The 19,960-nt window shown below is 43.5% G+C and overlaps 1 protein-coding gene across 1 annotated transcript in view; it reads right to left on the bottom strand.

Moving 5' to 3' along the window:
• Window positions 1-5,093: 5,093 nt before the first annotated feature.
• The window catches only part of ano2b (anoctamin 2b), a gene marked incomplete at both ends in the record, with an annotated part of 161,641 nt that continues 146,774 nt past the window's right edge, over window positions 5,094-19,960 (bottom strand). The window contains 2 exons of the mRNA XM_080754235.1: window positions 5,094-5,489; window positions 6,340-6,445. Of these exons, the coding sequence (XP_080610361.1) occupies window positions 5,094-5,489; window positions 6,340-6,445 (502 nt within the window). The remainder of the gene's footprint in view (window positions 5,490-6,339; window positions 6,446-19,960) is intronic.

The following is a 19,960-nucleotide window of genomic DNA, read 5'->3' as shown; positions in this document are numbered from 1 at the left end:
TGTACAGGTTTCATACTGTCTCACCCAAGTCTGCTACCGATTAATGTTCTATTTATAATAGGGGTCTAAAAAGTAGAGAAGCCTATGAGTGGATATAAAGGTACCTGAGATAATGAGAAACATCATATACAGCTGTTTTATGAATAGAAAAAAAATGCTACACGTAAGAGTTTCTTCATATGCTTCTGTGAAATGAGTTGTGACACAGTCTAGACTAGAGCATTGGTTTCGGGGACGCAGCCAAATACTTATCATTTTTTTTGGGAGGGGGGGGGGGGGGGGGGGGGTCCTTGGCATGAGAAAGTTTGAGGACCACTCGTCAAGAGAGAGCATGTTTTAGTAGCTCCTATGATACTGGTTTTGTCTCAAGATTTCATTGAGTCCAGTTTAGAAACGCTTAAGGTCAGACCTCCGTGAAAAATCCACTTCACTAAATGTATTCATTACGGCATGGCTCCTATGGTGTAGAGCCGTGCAGGAGTGTGCTTCTGCGGCGAATGAGAAATCCACACGGTATATATCGTTACTGTCAAGCAGAAACCTTGTATCTCCATGAAGTTTCAAATGTGTTTTTTCGTAAATTAAAGCCCTACTTCATCCAACAAAAGTGTCGCAAAAAAGTAGTAAAATAGCAGATCTACCAGCACACAACGCCTCGCGACGCGAGGCGTTGTGTGCTGGTAGATCGGCTATTTTCACTATTTTATATCTTTTTTTAAATAACGCACAAAAACAGTAAGGTTTTGGACATACAAGGTTTCCACCCAACAATGACGAAATACACATTAAACCAACCCTGGTTTGTTTTTGGGGTAGCCTACGTTTGAGTAGAAAGTGGTAGAAATGGGCTAACATTTTATCATAAAAACAAAGATAAATAAATAAAAGCTCTCAGAGGATATAGACAGTACAATGATATGAGAAAAACATACATGAGTTAACTTTAAGCAAGTTATACATTTTAGGATTTAAAGGACGACCTTGTCCATTTTCAGCCGATCTTCATATTATTGGTCCTCTGCACTAATGCTCAATATAATATGGTACCATTTTTGTCTAGTCACTCTGTCTCAGAGGAGGGCTGTGGACAGTTCAGAAACCTGCCTGCCTTTTCAAACAAGATTTCAGATTAATGCCTGTACTTTTATTAGCTTGGATTCCCACATCGACGATGTCACTTGTGGACAGGTTTCTGAACTGTCCACAGCCCTTCTCTGAGACGGAGCAGACGAAAATGGTAGCATATTATCATGAGCATTAGTTAGGACCAATTATATGAAGTTTGAAAAGTCGTCCTTCCAGGACAGGCGAGGACGATCAACTTATTGACCATAAATGAACATAGCAAATCAGTGCGTACACGTCCAACACAGAAGAGGAAATCATCAATCCATTATGAGCATTTGCTCCGTACGAAGACGGGTTGATTGATATCCATGGCAGTAACCATTATCGGGTCCTCCAGCAAAGTAGGTGTCAGTGAACATGTAGTGTATGAGCCATCTAGGGGCGGCAGTGGCTCAGGGGTAGAGATGCTGTCTTAGAACACAGAGGGTTCCCAGTTCGATCCCGGGCTCCCCCAGAGTTAGTGTCGAAGATTCCTTGAGCAAGACTCTGAACCCCTAGTTGCTCCCGGTGAGCAGGTTGGTGCCTTGCATGGTTTCCTCTGCCATTGGTGTATGAATGAATGTGTGTATGTGTGTGTGTGTGTGTGTGTGTGTGTGTGTGTGTGTGTGTGTGTGTGTGTGTGTGTGTGTGTGTGTGTGTGAATGGGTGAATGTAATGCACAATCTCTGTAAAAGCGCCTTGGATAAAGGCGCTTTACAAATGCACCATTTTACCATCTGCCATACGATGCAAGGGTGAAGACTAGCCGACTCCAACCTGGGACTACGTTTAGATAACACGATCTCGATGGACAAAAGTAAACGAATGGTTCGGTGCAGGCAGCAACAAACATCCTCATTCTCACTGTTCCAAAGTCCCCATTTAGGCTTTAGATTTTAACCACTTGTTGCCAAACCCCTGATGCCCCAAATGACACACGCCCCTGGATATCAAACTGGGGGTCCTTGAAATGAAAAGGCTTGAGATAAACGGATTCATGCAGTGGCCAACCTGTTTCACTGTTTAGGGAAACTCTGTGGATGTCACCCTCTTTCCTGTTTCCTCGTGAAGACCTACAGCAGTGAGTATCTTAGACAGTGTTCATTTAGCTCTGAGAGAGTGTATGCAAATGGAACCAAAATGGACCCGTAAAGGATAGCCTCTTTGCCCACTCTAGAATCATAACTATTATTGCTCGTCTACGCTATATGAAGCTTAGTCCGCCTCAGAAGATCAGTACCAAAAATAGCCTTAATAACATCAACGACAATTTGAACAGGTGATCAATCAGACCATATAGAATGGATGCTTTTGAAACTGAGGCCAAAAGGAGCAGTGATGACAGTCTACTGGCCATATTCCCAGAGCAAAATGGCCACTGTGTAAATATGGTCAATTAACCCTGGATTCATCACCAACACAGACATACAGTACACTAACACTACACACACATGCCCGCACGCACAAACACAGCATTATGTTCGACACCAGTGGTTCTCAAAGTGGGGTCCAGGGACCCTCAGCGGTCCTCAAAGGGGTCCCAAACGGAACCTTACAGGTTCTGTGTAACGCCGGGAGTGTACAAAACGTACATCGTATGCACAATGTATCCACCTGTTTCCGCGAGAATTTACTGTAGCATTATCTGTGGGACACTTCCGGAGAACAGCAGACATACAAGCTCACGTCACGTCGCAGATGCAAGCGTTGTGAGCTTGTAGATCACACTCGGCTGCGACGCCGGAAGCTGCCGCACACCTTCTGCCCAATGAACGATGGGACGTTGGAAACTTGTGGATACATTTGTGCGCGTGTATCTATTCTGCATTTAGCATAAAGGACAACTTTGGTTTTTTACAACAAGGGTTCATATTTTAGATTGTAATTAGAGAAAAGAAAAGGTGAGTGTTAAAATGTTTTCATTTGCTTCGTTCTTTTGTTTTATTGCGTTTACCGTGCTAAAATGTGGGGCATGCGTACGCATGGGGGCATGCGTACAAGTGGCTAAATATGTCTTTTTAGACACAATAAGCCAGCAGTTTCTGTATTGCTATTTACAGTAACACTTCTAGCCCCCAAAAGTCACATCCAACCATGAAAGGTTGCGTTGTATCTTGGGAATGGGCTTATTCTGTGTAAAATGACATATTTAGCCACTTGTATGCATGCCCCCAACCACTGAAATAAGAATCTCTAAAACAATAGAAAGAAGTAAATGAAATAATTTTAACACTCATCTTTTATATTCTTTAATTACAATCTAAAATATGAACCCTTGTAGTAAAAAACTACGGTTGTCCTTTAAGGCAAGACTGAAATTCAACATCTTGAACTAAAATCTTTACTTCTGGGGGTCCCTGGAACAAAATATCTTGATATGGGGGTCCACGATCGACCAAATACATATAATTTGGGGGGTCCTTGACCCCCATCTAAAAATATTTTGTTCCAGGGACCCCCAGAAGCAAAGATTTGAGGAAAAAAATGTTCACTCTAAATTTGAGTCTTGCCCTATGCTAGATGTAGAATAGACACACTTCCAGAGTTATGGGGGGGGGGGGGGGGGGGGGCTTGAAGTTAGAACATTTGAGAACCACTGTATCTACACCTGTACAGTGACTACAGTCATACAGATTGTCCTTCAGTCAGTGCCATCCAAACTCTTTTTCTACTGCAGTGTGTGAGTGAACAGAGCCTCTCTGCCAGTGGTGTAAAGTAACTACTATAAGTACATTCTACTCCACTACATCTCAGAGGCAAATATTGTACTTTTACTCCACTACATTTATTTGACAAGTTTAGTTGCACTGTAGTTAATCTGTAGATTCGGATTATTATTACAGAACATACAGTAACCACGCTTGAGCTCCGTATACATTTCGTCCAATCTACAAGCTCACAATGTGTCGCATCCCCCCGCATTGTGAGCTTGCAGATCTGCTATTCTCAAAAGATTGTTCTACATTTTACACGCTGTGAGTGCTTGTGAAACGTGGCTTTCTGCTTAGCGAGTACTTCATACTTTTGGTGCTTTTTGATACCAACACTCTGTCACTCAAGTAAACATTTCGAATCCCAGGCTTTTGCTTGTAAGGGCACGGTCACACCAAAGTATGTCTGGCGGCTGATAAACTCAGCCAGCGGATTCTCCCAATTACCAATGACACACGTATACAGGGGTGTCGCACCACATTCTGGGCCCTCGGTACAAGGATTCACTCAATTTTTTTGTGCTTTAACTATTGAAAAATAGCAGATATACAAGCTCACAGCGCGGCACCGAGTGCCGCGCTTGCGAGCTTGTAGATCTGCTATTTTTGGAAAATTGTGAAAATTTGAAGTCTGAATATTTCAAATCCTTTTTTGAAAAACCTATGTTTCTATGTCAGTGGTGCTCAAACCTTTTCATGTGAAGGACCCCCAAAATGATATGTATTTGGCCACAGACCCAAATCTCAAAATATTTAGTTCCAGGGACCCACCCAGAAGCAAAGTTTGAGTTACAAATGTTCGCTTAAAAAGTACATATATTCAAAGATTTGCACACATGACTTTTCAAAAATAGCAGATCTATAAGCTGTGAGCTTGTATACCAGCTATTTTTCAATAGCTAAAGCATAAAATAATTAAGGCCCCTCCACCTTGGGCCCTAGTAACTCAGTCCCACGTTTCCCCCCCTTGTGACGCCCCTGCACGTATAGCTACAACCACTTGACACTTCCTCAGTCTTGGGACGGCCCGCCTTTCGACTCACCCGATTGGACAGAGTGGAAAAAACAGTGCTTCAAGCCTAAGCGCAAAGGTCCGCGCGGCACGCTGAAATACCGCTCAAGAACATACAATCCACGCCATTCCCGTTGAAATGCATTGGCGGAATCCACTCCTCTCATAGGCAGAACTATTTGGGCGGTGTGACTCATGTGAATAATAGAAAACAAAAACAGTACTTTTTTTCCACCACTGCTCTCTCTCTCTCTCTCTCTGCGTCACACGGCCGTGTGCGTGGACGTGTCCTTCCTGCTGCTGAACTGGCTGAAGCTGGCCGCTCGACACCGGACCCTGGGCCCGCTGACCCCGCCGTCCCCCGCCAGGCCCTGCGAGAGGCCTGGGGGTAGAGTACCATAGCGGCCCCCAGCCTCGGGGTGCCCGGCCTGGCCCAGTGGCTGGCTGCCGCCAGAGGAGGAGGCAGGGGGCTGCTGGGAGGGCTGGAGGCTGGACGGGTCCTTGTTGAAGAGGCTCTGGATGAGCTGGAACTTCTCCTTCTCCTCGCGGAGGAAGACATCCACCAGCAGCGTCTTCTCCCTCTTCACCTGCTCCACGATGTTCTTGGGCACGTCGGGGATCACCCAGGCCACCAGCATGCTCAGGAACATCACCAGGTTCTGGACGGACGAGGGAGGAGGGAGAGGGAGGAAGGTGAATAGACAGATGGATGGAATAATATTGTTGTAACATTTTATATGTTAAGCCATTGTTTCTCAAACCAGGGGTCCTTGAGGGAGTTCCAGGTCCCCATGAAAATTATACTTAGGAACCAAATGGACCCTAACGTGTTCTATTTGTAGAAATGCCATAAAATGGGGGTTCGTAGCCTAAAATGCATGTCAAACTGGGGGTCCCTGAAATTGAAATGTTTGAGAATCACTGCTAGAGCCGTGGAAATCATCTCTTATGGCATATATTTTCAAATAACAAGTGTCAATTTGGGGGGCCTTGACATGAAAAAGTTTGAGGACCACTGTGTTAAGCCACTGGTGAGCTCTCTGTCTGTCCCCCCCGCGCACAGGTTTTTCCTACCGGATCTGAGCAGAGGCCACACCCAACGCGGAAGTGCCTCTCTCGCCGTTTCGGCCGATATATTATCTGCGTTATCAGCCGATAAATCTGGCACCACCTCCACCGACCTCCCACTCCTCTCCTCAGATCCAATAGGAATACCCCCCCACCCCCCCACACACACACACAAACAGAGCATCTTCTGTCTCTCTTTCAATTTTCAATTTAAGCATTTAGTACACTCTTAATCCAGAGCGATTTACAATAAGCAATATAATACCTCAGTACATCAAAACATCACTAAGAAAACAGGTACTGTTGACCGAGCACCTATTCAGTAAAAACTTCATAACAACTTATAATTTCAGTAAGTGCTACGGTAAGTGCTATATGTGCTTAAATGGAGTCTGAAGAGGTGAGTCTGCAGTTCTAAGTGCTCTCTTCTCTCTGTCTCACCTGGAAGAGGATGACAAAGGCCAGTCTGGCAGCCAGAACACACCAGTACTGTTTAGAGAACTGGTAGGCATCTGGAGACCAAGGGGGTTCTCTGTAGTCCTTATACCTGGAGGGATGTGACACGCACACACACACACACGCACGCACGCACGCGCACACACACACACACACACACACACACACACACACACACACACACACACACACACACACACACACACACACACACACACACACACACACACACACACACACACACACACACACACACATTTAGTGAAGCAGAAGTTAATTGCGACCGTAGGTCTATGATAACTATGAAAACCGGCACATCTTGTCCGCGTATCTCTGTCTGTCTGAAGGTCACCCCTGACACTGTGGATCCCCTGACACATCACTGTGACATCATAGGTGATATCACAGGTGACATCACCTATGTAAAAGTCCTGGCTGGTTCATATAGGGATCTCCATGTATGGGCAATGGCATACAAGGGATTTGTATGTTGTGATGTCATGGGAACCAGAACAGATTTCCCTTTTATGCCCATATATGGAGATCCCTGATGTCATCAATATTAAGCCCATATCTAACAGGACCTCATATGGGAATGACAAATATATGGAAGAAGACAGCCCATATCTGTGTGGCTGTTTCAGACAGGGATCTCGTATGGGCATAAAAGGGATGGATCTCAATATATGGGTACCAGGGGTCTCTATATACAGTATGGGTAACTGGTCCGATATACTGTACATCACTGGCCAGATGGCCAATAATTGGCGCGACCTCACCCTTTAGGGCGAGGTTGCATGTCGCCCTGAGGCGTCTTACTAGTATATAGTCAAAAACGAAACCGTCTTTTAACTATCAATCAATACTTCTTTACATGTGCATAAGCCTAAACATGTTAAAACGTTATATGACCCATGTGGCTCTGCACCCTGAAAGGACTGACCAGTCCTCCCCTCCCCTCATGGTCCCTTCATCCAGGAACATGCCGACCAAAAATGTGTTTTCTGAATGAAAATAGCGAGGGACCATGAATTCACCTGTCATCCACTGGCCCAGCTCAGATCCAAGATAAGCAACCCAAAGTTATATCCTTTTAACAGAATCCCATGACGATCCATAGCAGAAGAACAAACAGCTGCAGTGTCTCATAAGTTATACCCCCAACTCAAAGAGTTTATACTTGCATGCCCCGACTGTGAGTGGTGTAAAGTAACTAAGTACATTTACTTAAGTACTGTACTTACAGTAAGTACAGCATAGTTCCGCCGATTTAAAATGATTCCAATACGGAACTAAAACTTCCTATCATTGGCCGCTAGTTGCGCTGTTCCCCCCCCCCCCCCCGGCCGATCGCAAAAATAATTGTTCTCCATTGGGACCCCATTCATTTTCCCCTTTTGTTTTCTAACCTTTATTAACATTTTCATAAATACTTTCCTATCGCTAGTTAAAATTACCTTTCAATCACGATGATATGTGTTTTGTGAAAATAAGGTCCCATTTATGTTAAAATTGATGATAAAGTTGCGGGGGGCGTGGCCAAATAAACTGATACCAGCCGGCTGTGTTCTTCTTCGTGTGCTGTATTTCGGGAGGCTCCGACCACATTCTCCCATGTATCTCTGCGGTTGCACGTGACCGTTGGCAGCCAATTAATAGCCTCCTCTGGTCGCATTTCAATCTATGATAGCGACACCCATGCCAAGGACCCAAAATACTTCAGTTGCGCTGCATAGAAACCAATGGCTTCGCACTGTCCATATATTAGCTACTCACCCAGCGTTGGCAGGTTATATTTTACTTTCATACTTTTACTCAAGTACATTTTGAATTCTGGACTTTTACTTGTATCGGAGTATTTCTACATTGCAGTATTGATGCTTTTACTCAAGTAAAATAATCTTGTACTTCATCCACCACTGCCGACTATCAGCCTTCAGACTAATTCAATCTTCAGACAGGAGTTCTTTTGTTGTCTCTGGAGTTAGTGGACCCACGCTCCATTAACAGGGGTCATCACCATACTGGCTTGTGCTGGACATTTTTGTAAAGGTTTCATTTTTGCCACAGACATAAAGAATGAATGGACACTATATATTACCAGAAACACAGCCCTAAATGACCATATCAGGTCTGTAACTCTGAAGGGCCTTTGGTCCCATCCTAATTTACAGTACACTTTAAGACATAAAACATTATAAAGCCAAAATAAGAAATAACTAGCCCTTACCCGTTCAAAGATATGAGCTCCGAAATTATTTGCAGTGTGTGGGTTATGGGATGTGTACTGTGCACACAGTATATGAGGGATGGAAAGTAACTTTAACTGGTGCTTGCATGATAATATGTAGGAGCATCAATGTAAGAAATACCCGTTTCGTTTAATGGCTATAGAGATACTGTGTACCGATCTGCATGATTTTTGGACAACATCTGTAACAGGGCTAGACACCCCCACTCCCCCGCCCGCCCGCACGCACGCACGCACGCACACACGCACACGCACACACACACACACACACACACACACACACACAGAGCTGGTTAAACATGTTGCCTCATGCTAGATGCAGAATAGATATGCCTCATGCTAGATGCAGAATATATATAGATACACCATAAAAATGCTAATATACAGCATATGATTTGTGAAAGTGACAAACGGGCTTCACAGTTATGTCAGGTGTGTTCATATGCTAATGGTGATGCGATTTCAGATCAATTGCTCCAGCCTCTGAGGAGAAACGCTGTGACAGACAGACAGACACTCACTCAGACAGACACTCACTCAGACAGACAGACAGACATTCGGAAAATTATATGTTTGATGTGTTGGTAATTAGAACTAATATGTTTTATTAGACAGAAACAAAGACAGAATAGCAGAAAGAGCGAATACATTCTCTGGCACCGGCACCTGCTGGCTTTATTATGTCTTATTCGGTCTTAAAGTGTACTGTAAATTAGGATGGGACAGGGCCTTTTCCACTGGCAAAGAACCAGTTCTGGCTCTTTCCCCCGCCTATGGGATGAACCAGAGGTGAGCTTTTCCATGAGAACCAGAGTTGGTTCCGAACCGTAAAAGTTGGTTTCCGAACGGGAACCACAAAATCCTTGGTTCCTCTGGTTCAATCATGGTTCAATCTGGTGGAAACGCAAGCCGGTTCGCAAGAACGAACCAAGGTTCCAAGAATGAACCGAGGTTCCAAGATAGTTGAACCGGCACTGGTTCAGTGAACCGGTTCTTTGCCGGTGGAAAAGGCCCCTGGTAAATCAGTGTCTGACATTATTCTGAAGAAAACCTGTGGAGACTTGACATTCAGTAATTGGGTCTTTATGATCAAAATAAGCACATTAAAATGGTGTGTGAAAAACTAAATATAGTGTTAGTGTGTGAAGCAGAGCTTCAGGGAACTGCAGGAATTTAACAACATGGAACCCTCAACAAGCTCAAGAAGAAAAAAGAAGGAGCTAAACTAAGAACACAAAACTAAACATTTTGGAAGGATTGTTTTGCAAATGTCTGCAACGAGGGGAAATAGAATTGGGGTGAAATAAATGCATTAGGCGTTAAAACCTTTTGAAAAGAGACGGCAGGGGCAAGGATTTGGTGCCTTTCTTGCATGACATCATGACTTGAAAATTCACTGTGGATCTTCTGTGTAACAATCTGTGTAATCTCCACCTCAAGCTTTTGTTTTTGAGCGGTGGTCACACCGTCTCCTATACGTGGCCGTGTGTGTGGGTATGTGTGTGTACGTGTCTGTCTGTCTGTCTGTCTGTCTGTCTGTCTGTCTGTATGTAGCCTGCAATACCTTTTCTGACCACACATGTTAAGGGAGGGGCGCTGTTGTTCAGGCTAGGCCAGGCACACTCTCACTCACGCTCACATTCACACGCACGCACGCACGCACGCACACACACACACACACACACACACACACACACACACACACACACACACACACACAGACACACAGACACACACACACACACGAAGCCTCCACCGCTCAGTTCACACGAGTGTGATTTTTAGAGTCAGAGAAGTTTTATGTGACACAGACCAACTACAGTACATGGTCAAAGCATTATCCATCCCACCAAAGACATAAATACACTTCTCATCTCAACATAAACAAGATACACAATCAAAAACCACATGTTGCTCTATTTCTACCAATTCATCTTCTAATATATATGGTTAAAATGAGGACAGAAAGAGTGACCCGTGCTGTTTACTTTATGTTGGTTCGACGGAACACAACCACATGAGGATTTATTGTCCGCACACACGCATGCATGCACACACACACACGCACGCACGCGCGCACGCACGCACGCACGCACGCACGCACGCACGCACGCACGCACGCACGCACGCACACACGCACACACACACACACACACACACACACACACACACACACACACACACACACACCTACACACACACACACGTGCACACACGCACGCACGCACGCACACACACACACATATTTTGCTACACACATAATGCTTCAACTATGTCTGTTATTGTCATCAGGGCCAGGACATTGAATCATCTAAATCCAGACAAAACAAGCCAGTACACAGCAAAACCCCCAATCGGCATTTGGGTCTGTTTTAAACCCATAGAGTTGCATTACCACTACACTGTCATTTCCTATGTGTTCCCATTAAAGCCAATAAGGCTCTGATGATACCACACAGTACACTGCTGTCTGTAGTCAAAGTTGACTGAAGCGTAGCTGTCAAATGATCATTATTGACAGAAGAGTACAATATGGAATCAAACACTGGTTGACATCAGTGGTGTTAAGTAACTAAATACATTTACTTGAGTACTGTAGGAATTGTAGGTAATTTTGAGGTATTTTAACACCTTCTAAGCCTGGTCGTACTCCCTCGGACTTCCTACTGGGTCCCATCAGCCACACGTCTATTCCCGGACTTTTGATATAAATGATAATAATAAAAAAAAAAAACATCGGCCATTCTTCTCTCTGTCTTTTTGGAGCTATCTGAAACGGTTAATATGCTCTCACAGTAATTTTCTGGTGCTGGGTGTGATACTCGTAATATCCAGCAGGCCACGCCGTTGACTCACATTCTGGATGGATGGCTGGCCAGGAGTGGCCTCATACTCTCCCCAGTGTTGAAACTCGACAAGAAGGACACACAAGATGGCTACTCTTTGTCTCTGTTCGTGGATCGCGGTTTCAATCACGTTCGGGCGCCGCTTCTCTATCGCTCCTTTCCCTGCTTCGCCGCACGTAAACGAATGGAATTGATCTCCCCTCCGCCTCGCCAAAGTAAGATCGCCGACCTCTGCAGGATGAATATGTACGCTGTATCGAGCACTCCATTACGTGTTGTTATCATGTGGGCTTTGTTTTTTTAAAACATGTTTGTAAATAAATGGCTTATTTCTTCGGCGCTACCTCTGTTCAGAGGGTTCTGCCGCGGCTTGCAACGTGAAGTACATTTTGAATTCCCAGACTTTTAATTGTAACAAAGTATTTCTACATTGCAGTATTAATTCTTTTACTTGAGTACAAAATGTAATATACTGTAATGGTTATGCCCATTATGTATGGGACCGACTGACTTCAAACGTGTTGCGTGTGCACCCGGGGGACTGACAGGTCGGTTGGACAATGGGCATATCGGTAGGTAAATATGTATGGAGATCCGGGTGTCCAGAACCGCTGATCCGATTAGAGAGTTCTGCCAGAAACAGCGCCGGTCACGTGGTTCATGTAACTTGAAATTTCACTTTTCCCTCATAGACTTCAATGCATTCTGGAAACTTCCTGGTTAATTCGCCAACAGATGTGTGCGTAGAAGACCTGGCCTCATGAAGTGAATGTAGGTGGCACGACTCTCTCTAATACAAGGCTCTGATCCGACCGATATGCCCATGTATGGGCTTGCCCATATAAGGGATCAATTCAGAAAATGTTCTGCATCTCTCATTCTGTTGTTTTTGTTGTTTTTTCTCTTTAATATCTTTCTTTTTTAGTCACTTCTACACTACAGTACATGCTGTCTCTGCTTGGTTCCATCTCTCCTTTAAGTCATCGATGCAGGCGCGAAGAACAGAAAGGAGTTAAGCTGGTTGCACACTGCACTGCGTGTTTTCGTTGCATTTTGGAAAATACTAAATCCTCTAAAGCATTTCTCAGGCCAAGGAGAGAGAGAGAAGAGGGAGAGAGCAAAGGACCCAGTGGCGACTGTTGCGAAAATCGGAAAAAAATCAACCCTGGACCGAAAATAAATACGAAACAGGCGGCGGTGTGCAAACGTGATTGACATAACGTGGGGTTGATTCTTTTATTAACACGCTCCGAAATTCACTCCGAAATTCGGCCCGAAAAAGAAGTGTGCAAAGACCTTTAGGCCTTATTTGACCTATGGTACTCTCTGTCGGTCCAATTAAAATAGGCTGTCACATGAGCTTAGTTGAGCTTGAGCACATCGTTTCATGTGCACAGATTTACGTTTGGGTAAAGCTTGTAAAGTTCTTTCAAAAGACAAGCTTACAAGTTTAACAAGCTTGTAGGCAGTAGGCACCTGGGTGGCCTAACCCCAGGGCTATGCCAAAGTTGCAGACATCAGGACCTTGAGGAAGCTACCGGAGGAATAGCATTTCTATGACATAAGGCACGGTTCAACTTTTCACATTTGATTTGTGGGACCCCTTATAGGCAGAAATGAAAGCGTTTTGGAGGTGCGCTCTATAGAGGCCACTCAACGTGATTCGAATTTGGTGTTGATTGAATGTTGTGGTCAGGATCAAGTTATAAGGCCCCTTCCCACGGCAGCGCGATACGATAACGACAACAAATATATTTCTCCATTGAAGTGGATGAGAGAGGATGGTAGTGTCCACACCACAACGATAACGCAACATAATTGACGTGAACGCCGACATGTCGTTATCGTTATCGGGCGCAGTGGGAAAGGGCCCGCTTATGTACCTGTACAAAAGATGTAACAATAAAGTACAACCTTGACGATGGTGTTTTTTGTAAGAAATAGGCCACTACTTTTGGAAGAAATTAAACAGTATAACATCAAACAGACGTTTGACTGTCATTGTCACATGACTCCCGACTGCCGAGACATTTGGAGAATCTGTGCATGCTGGAGAATCGGTAATGTCTGAGATTAGCTCCAAACTCCCGCCCGCACGCCCGCCCGCACGCCCCGCCCGCCCGCCCGCCCGCCCGCACGCACGCACGCACGCACGCACGCACGCACGCACACACACACACACACACACACACACAAACAAAGGGCAAAAAACATCATCTCTGTCCCTATCCCTCAGCCTGATGAAGATAATTATAACCATTAAATGATGTCCCTTATAATAGCGTTTCCGGAGATAAGCTTGTTTGTACTAAAGCCTAGACAGTCTGCTTAAGGATCGTATCACCTCAGCTAAACTAATAAAGGACAGATCACAAGACAGTCACTTGACAGCAACCCCTTTAGAAGTCTCTAATTGTTTGTATACAGTAGCTTACATACGTACAGGATACTGTAGACTACATGATGCAATTTTGCAAAGCGCATCAAGATTAACTCAATTTGGAGAGAGAAAGATGACATCTATTAGCAGCATGGCATTAGAGTTTAACTGAGGCATTCTATGCTGGGGCGTATTGTTACAGAACCCAATAATTCATTACACTTTTTGGGGTCTTGCAAAGGTTCATTTGAGTTAAAGGCCAAAATATACAGCAGCCTACTATAGCGCCAGTATAGACAAATATATAGACTTGGGTTAAAAAGATCAGGAATCTGGCTAGAATTCATAAGAACAGCAAAGGTGTTTCGCAACTCACTTTTAGTAGCTCCAATCTTTATTTATGACGACAAAACAGTGTGAATAAATGTTTTGACCGTCTTGGTCTTCCTCAGTAACCATATGACCATCTGTTTGATCGTTGCTTTCCTTATCCTCCTCGCTATCTAAAGCCATCATCATCTAGACGACTTTAATGACGGATGTGACTACATAATTACCGAGGCGGTCGAAACAGTTTATTCACGCTGCTTTGTCGTCATAAATAAAGATTGGAGCTACTAAAAGTGAGTTGCGAGCCACCTTCTTTGTTCTTAGTAATACTGCTTTGGCAGTTTCAACTTGAACAACGGAGTATGTGCGTTGTGCGTTATTTTTTCTTGGAAGAATTCATTTTCCAACATTATTACAAGTGGGAAGTGTTTGGCGAGAGAAGGGGAGTGGAAATCAAGATATATTATATAAGAAGGTATGGTCGCCAAAACGGCTGGGCATCCGCCATTGACGCTCATGGGAGCCAAAACTGTGACCGGAAGTTGTGTGAACTGCAATGGAGTCCATGGCAGAAGGATGACAGCCAGCTGGATCATGCTTGTGAATACATTATTTCTGAACGTTTGTCTCCTTTGTCAGTTAATCGGTCCAGGAATATAAAAAAATGCATATCACAGGTTGTTTTCCAATCAATTGTTTTTTTATGTGCACACTGTATAATTTTATTGAGGCATCTAAACAGCGTCATCCTCCGTCATGTATCGTTTCTGGTAGTGTTGCCAGGTTCTGAGAAATAAGCAACCAGGCCTAGGAAAACAAGACCAAAATAACCAACTAGGGCCAGGCAGGTACTAGGCTTTTATGAGCACTTACTGCTGTATTGAAAATAACCATCAACAAGCTATAGATCTGCTAAGATTTTGATAACTTGTCAAATGCGACATTCTGCATAATGAGCACTTTCTATATTGGTACTTTAATTATATTTTAATATCATTCATTTTTAATTCCTGAGTTTAACTTAACTTTAAGATTATTTCTAAATTGCTGTATTGATTGATTACTTACAGTTTGTAGAGACAGGTACAGAGAAGTAGGCTACAGTACAGTACAAGTTCTGCTAAAATTATTTTTCCAAAAAAGTATAAGTAGGCTATGGCTTGTTTCCATGGGGTCCTTTGTACTCAATTGATCAAAACATTGATAATATTGATGATACTTTTACTCAAGTAAAAAACGTTGGTACCACCATCACCACTTAGACCACTGGTTAAAACAATAAAAAGCCCATTCCCTTGTTACTGCATATCCTATGCAAAGTAGCCTACTGTGCTCCATCGGTCTCTTTCAATGTTATGAGATAGGCCTACATAAAATGACTTAAAATAAGACGAAAAGCTTACTATGATCTCCTTTTAGTTGACCTTGTACCAATGAGTACAAGTATGCCTACTGTCATAAAACTGTACGTTTTCCAGGCTTCTAATACATGATTCAATCAATAAAAAATAAATAAATATTAAGCAACTTGTTCACTTTAGAACAGGGCCAGGGACCTTCAAAATGAAGCAGAGATGGAGCAATCCCCTTAATTACCACCTCGTAGAGGCTACAACATTTGTAGGCTATATATTCATGTGTAACATATTCATACTTTTATTTTAAACATGAATACATAGGCATACCTTATTAACTGAGAACCATATCAATAATACTATCAACAATATGTCAATTGCACAGTAAGCATGTTTTATTTTTAACATAAATGTGGAAAATGTTTTAAAAAATATTTGAAGATAAATTGACATTTGGGGGAAAAATAGTAAAAGAAATGTATTTATTTATTCATGTTCAACAATCAAGCAATAATTTTGCGGACCCCTTGCAGTACCTCCGCGGACCCCCTGGGGATCGTGGACCCCCTCCCCCACACACACCCAGGCCAAGACGCCACCTGCAACAACCAATATTTACAAGCAACTTCACAGACAAATAAGCGATAATAAGCTTATGCTCATGTTCGCTTATAATAAGCGAACATGGCAACACTAAATCCTTGGCACGTTCAGAACGTACTTTGTACTCTTTAGATACCTCTATAAAATTGCACAGTGTGCACATTGAAAAGTAACATAGCAGATAAAAATGTTTTATATGATGTCTTTTATTTTCCAGAAGTGATTATTTGACAAAGGTCTAAGACAGTCAGAATAATTGTTTGTTGGTGGTTTGTTCATGAGCTTCTCCACGGACTTCCATGGAATCCAATGCAGGCCACCAAACTTCCGGCTGCAGGCCTGGCTCCCATGATGAGACGAATCTGCCGTCTGGAATTGCATGATAGCGAAAATGACGTACAGTATATGTCCCTACCTTGTTTTTAATTTCCTTGGTGGAAATAAGGAAACAACAACATATGATGACATGTCATGCCAGCGACAAGAGGGGGGCATCCGTTTAAGTCACTGGATTCCATTGAAAATGGCTTGTAGCCTTTGTCGCTGCTATAGCGTGAACTATATACGTTTCAACCAACCTCCTAAATGTCTCTAAATCAGGGGTCTTCAACAGGGGGTCCGGGACCCCTAGGGGGTCCTCAGAATTACTACAGGGGGGCCGCCAAATCTTTGTGACTTGTAGATCGGCTATTTTCAGCAAATAGGTTTGGTGTAGAGGTAATAAAAAAAGAGCAGACCAAGTACAGAGTGAAAGGTCAAAAAACACGAATCCAACATAGACTGATGGCAGTGCTGTCAAACAAGTCTATGAATCTATCTCAATCGATGAAAATCTTCATCAAAAATGTATACAATATGTAGTGGGGGTCCCTGCATCATCTCTCTCTCAGCTAAGGGGTCCTTGGCCTGAGAACTTTGAAGACCCCTGCTCTAAATGATCTGGCACAAGCCACCACTTAAAATAAAAGACGTTAAGCAAAAGAGTCAGCAGTCAGAGTCAACATGAAATTGGACGATAGGTAGGGCTGTCACGATATGACATTTTACATGACTATTAATTGTCACTCAAATAATTGCGATTAACAATTTAATTGTGTTTTTGTCGTTGATAATTACATTTCTTTTGGCTTTTAGGCTTTGAAGCAGATATGACACATAACCTAAATATGAAAAGAAATTACTGACATATTTGACAACTTTCTTCTCAAAAAATAAAATTGATAGTGGAAATAGCCGATCTACAAGCTCACAACGCGTCGCGATGCGACGCGACGCGTTGTGAGCTTGTAGATCTGCTATTTCCACTATTTCTGAAAATGTTTGTAAATGTATGAACTATTTTCAACAGTCACGATTATGACGATTAAGAAAAAATATTTGCGATTATGTCAAATAATTGCGATTACACGATTATGTCAAATAATTGCGATTACACGATTCTGTAATAATTGTGACTGCCCTAACGATAGGCTTTGAATTTCTGCTCCGAAAGTATGTTCATCAATAATTCTGTTATCGTCACCGTAATGTTAGTAAAATGTAATGGCGTCCCCCTTTCAAAGCGATACATCCCGGTCCAACCGTAAATGGGGTGACAAAAGAAATGTGCTAAGCTGACACATGAGAGCCAGGGATAAAGCTATGGACCATAAAAAGACAGAGTCTAAGCTCATTACATCCACTGAGATAAGCAGAATTCCTCTCATGTAAAAATAGATTAAGAGGCCTAACTGATTTGGCATCTGATGGTTCTTGACCGCTCACCAAGTGCTTGAGTGACAGCGCATGATTTGGGAGCCAGCAAAAGATAAGGAGTGCGTGTGTGTGCGTGTGTGCGCGTGTGTGCGTGTGTGTGTGTGTGTGTGTGTGTGTGTGTGTGTGTGTGTGTGTGTGTGTGTGTGTGTGTGTGTGTGTGCGCGTGTGTGTGTGTGTGTGGTGTCTTATTCTATGTCCTTATACGGTCATGTGTGAGGAATGTTCTGTGAGAGACTTTGCTCTCATCCATCCTTTTGCTCTCACCAATACTTTGTGACTCTAGGATGCTCTCTCCCTCCCTCTCTCTCCCTCTCCCCCTCCCCCTCCCTCTTTCTCTCTCCCTCTCTCCCTCTTTCTCTCTCTCTCTCTCCCTCTCTCTCTCTCTCTCTCTCTCTCTCTCTCTCTCTCTCTCTCTCTCTCTCTCTTTTTCTCTCTCTCTCTCTCTCTGTCTCTCTCTCTCTCTTTGAAATGAACGATGGGATCCAGTTCGCAGTATAGGGAGCCTTTCCTTTCTAATGAACAATTGGTGGAAAAAGTACTCAAATTCTTTACTTACAGAAAGTAAAAGTATCAATACTGCAATGTAGAAACAGAGATCCGGCTCACTTCAAAGAGCCATAAATCCCATCTCTACCCTGCCTTCAGGTATGGCATGGAAAGAGGGCATTTGTATTTCTTTCACCATAGTAAAAACTGCATTCATGATCTGGAGAGAGCACTTTTTACAGACGGATAAAAGGGCAGGGGGGCTCAAGCCCCCTCTGACGTCTATGTCTATGCACACAAACTCTGTGATGCTTACACTGCTCACTCATCCTGATTCACACTTAGAAGATGGCTCCGGATAAGAGTTTCTGCTAAATGCCTAAACTGTAAACTGTTTACATGCGGTACTCCCTCAATCCGAGTACCCACGCTGTGTGGCCATGCTCTTATGCTAGAGTGGTGTGGCATGGAACTGTGTGTGTGTGTGTGTGTGTGTGTGTGTGTGTGTGTGTGTGTGTGTGTGTGTGTGTGTGTGTGTGTGTGTGTGTGTGTGTGTGTGTGTGTGTGTGTTGCGTGTGTGAAATCTCTTGTTGCCAATATTAATGCCTCATGGGAACCAGTCGCAAAATTCACAAACAAACAAGGGTCACATAATTCCCATCCCAAAACAGATGCACGCATGCACGCACCAACACACACACACACACACACCCACACACACACACACACACACACACACACACGCACACACACGCAAGCACGCTGATGTTCGGGAATCAATCATTAACACACATTTTACAAGTTCACACAGCTCATACTGTATATACATTACATTACAATACAGGTGTTTAATTGCGACCGTCAGGGAGCAGTTTACTATGAAAACCTCCACCGGCCGTCCGTCCGTCCGTCCGTCCGTCCGTCCGTCCGTCCGTCCGTCGGTCACACGTCACACGTCACACCTTTGCCCTGCTCATATCTCCGCATCAGTATGACATCACACCACATGTGTACACAAACCTTTGTGTACGTTGCTGTGGCAACAGTCTGTTGTTGCTGGTCTGTTAGTGTACGTTAGCAACCACCTTAGCAACCATGGTTTTACCCTAGCAACCAACTGTTTACCCTAGCAACCAACTGTTTACCATAGCAACCATGTTTTTTTTACCCTAGCAACCAACTGTTTACCATAGCAACCAGATACGCAGAGCAGGGATCTCCATATATGGGCATAAACAGGTGACATCACACTGATGTCAGATACTCAGAGCAGGGATTTCTCCATAATATATGGGCATAAAAGGGATTCTGTTAGGGATCTCCATATATGGGCATAAAAGGGATTCTGTTAGGGATCTCCATATATGGGCATAAAAGGGATTCTGTTAGGGATCTCCATGTATGGGCATAAAAGGGATTCTGTTAGGGATCTCCATATATGGGCATAAAAGGGATTCTGTTAGCTGTTAGTGATCTCCATATATGGGCATAAAAGGGATGCTGTTAGGGATCTCCATATATGGGCATAAAAGGGATTCTGTTAGGGATCTCCATATATGGGCATGAAAGGGATTCTGTTAGGGATCTCCATATATGGACA

The sequence above is a fragment of the Nannobrachium achirus genome (assembly GCF_963921795.1).
Source record: "Nannobrachium achirus genome assembly, chromosome: 23".
Lineage (NCBI taxonomy): Eukaryota > Metazoa > Chordata > Actinopteri > Myctophiformes > Myctophidae > Nannobrachium > Nannobrachium achirus.
The sequence above is the reverse complement of the archived record's forward strand: the minus strand, read 5'-3'. Positions and strand labels throughout refer to the sequence as shown.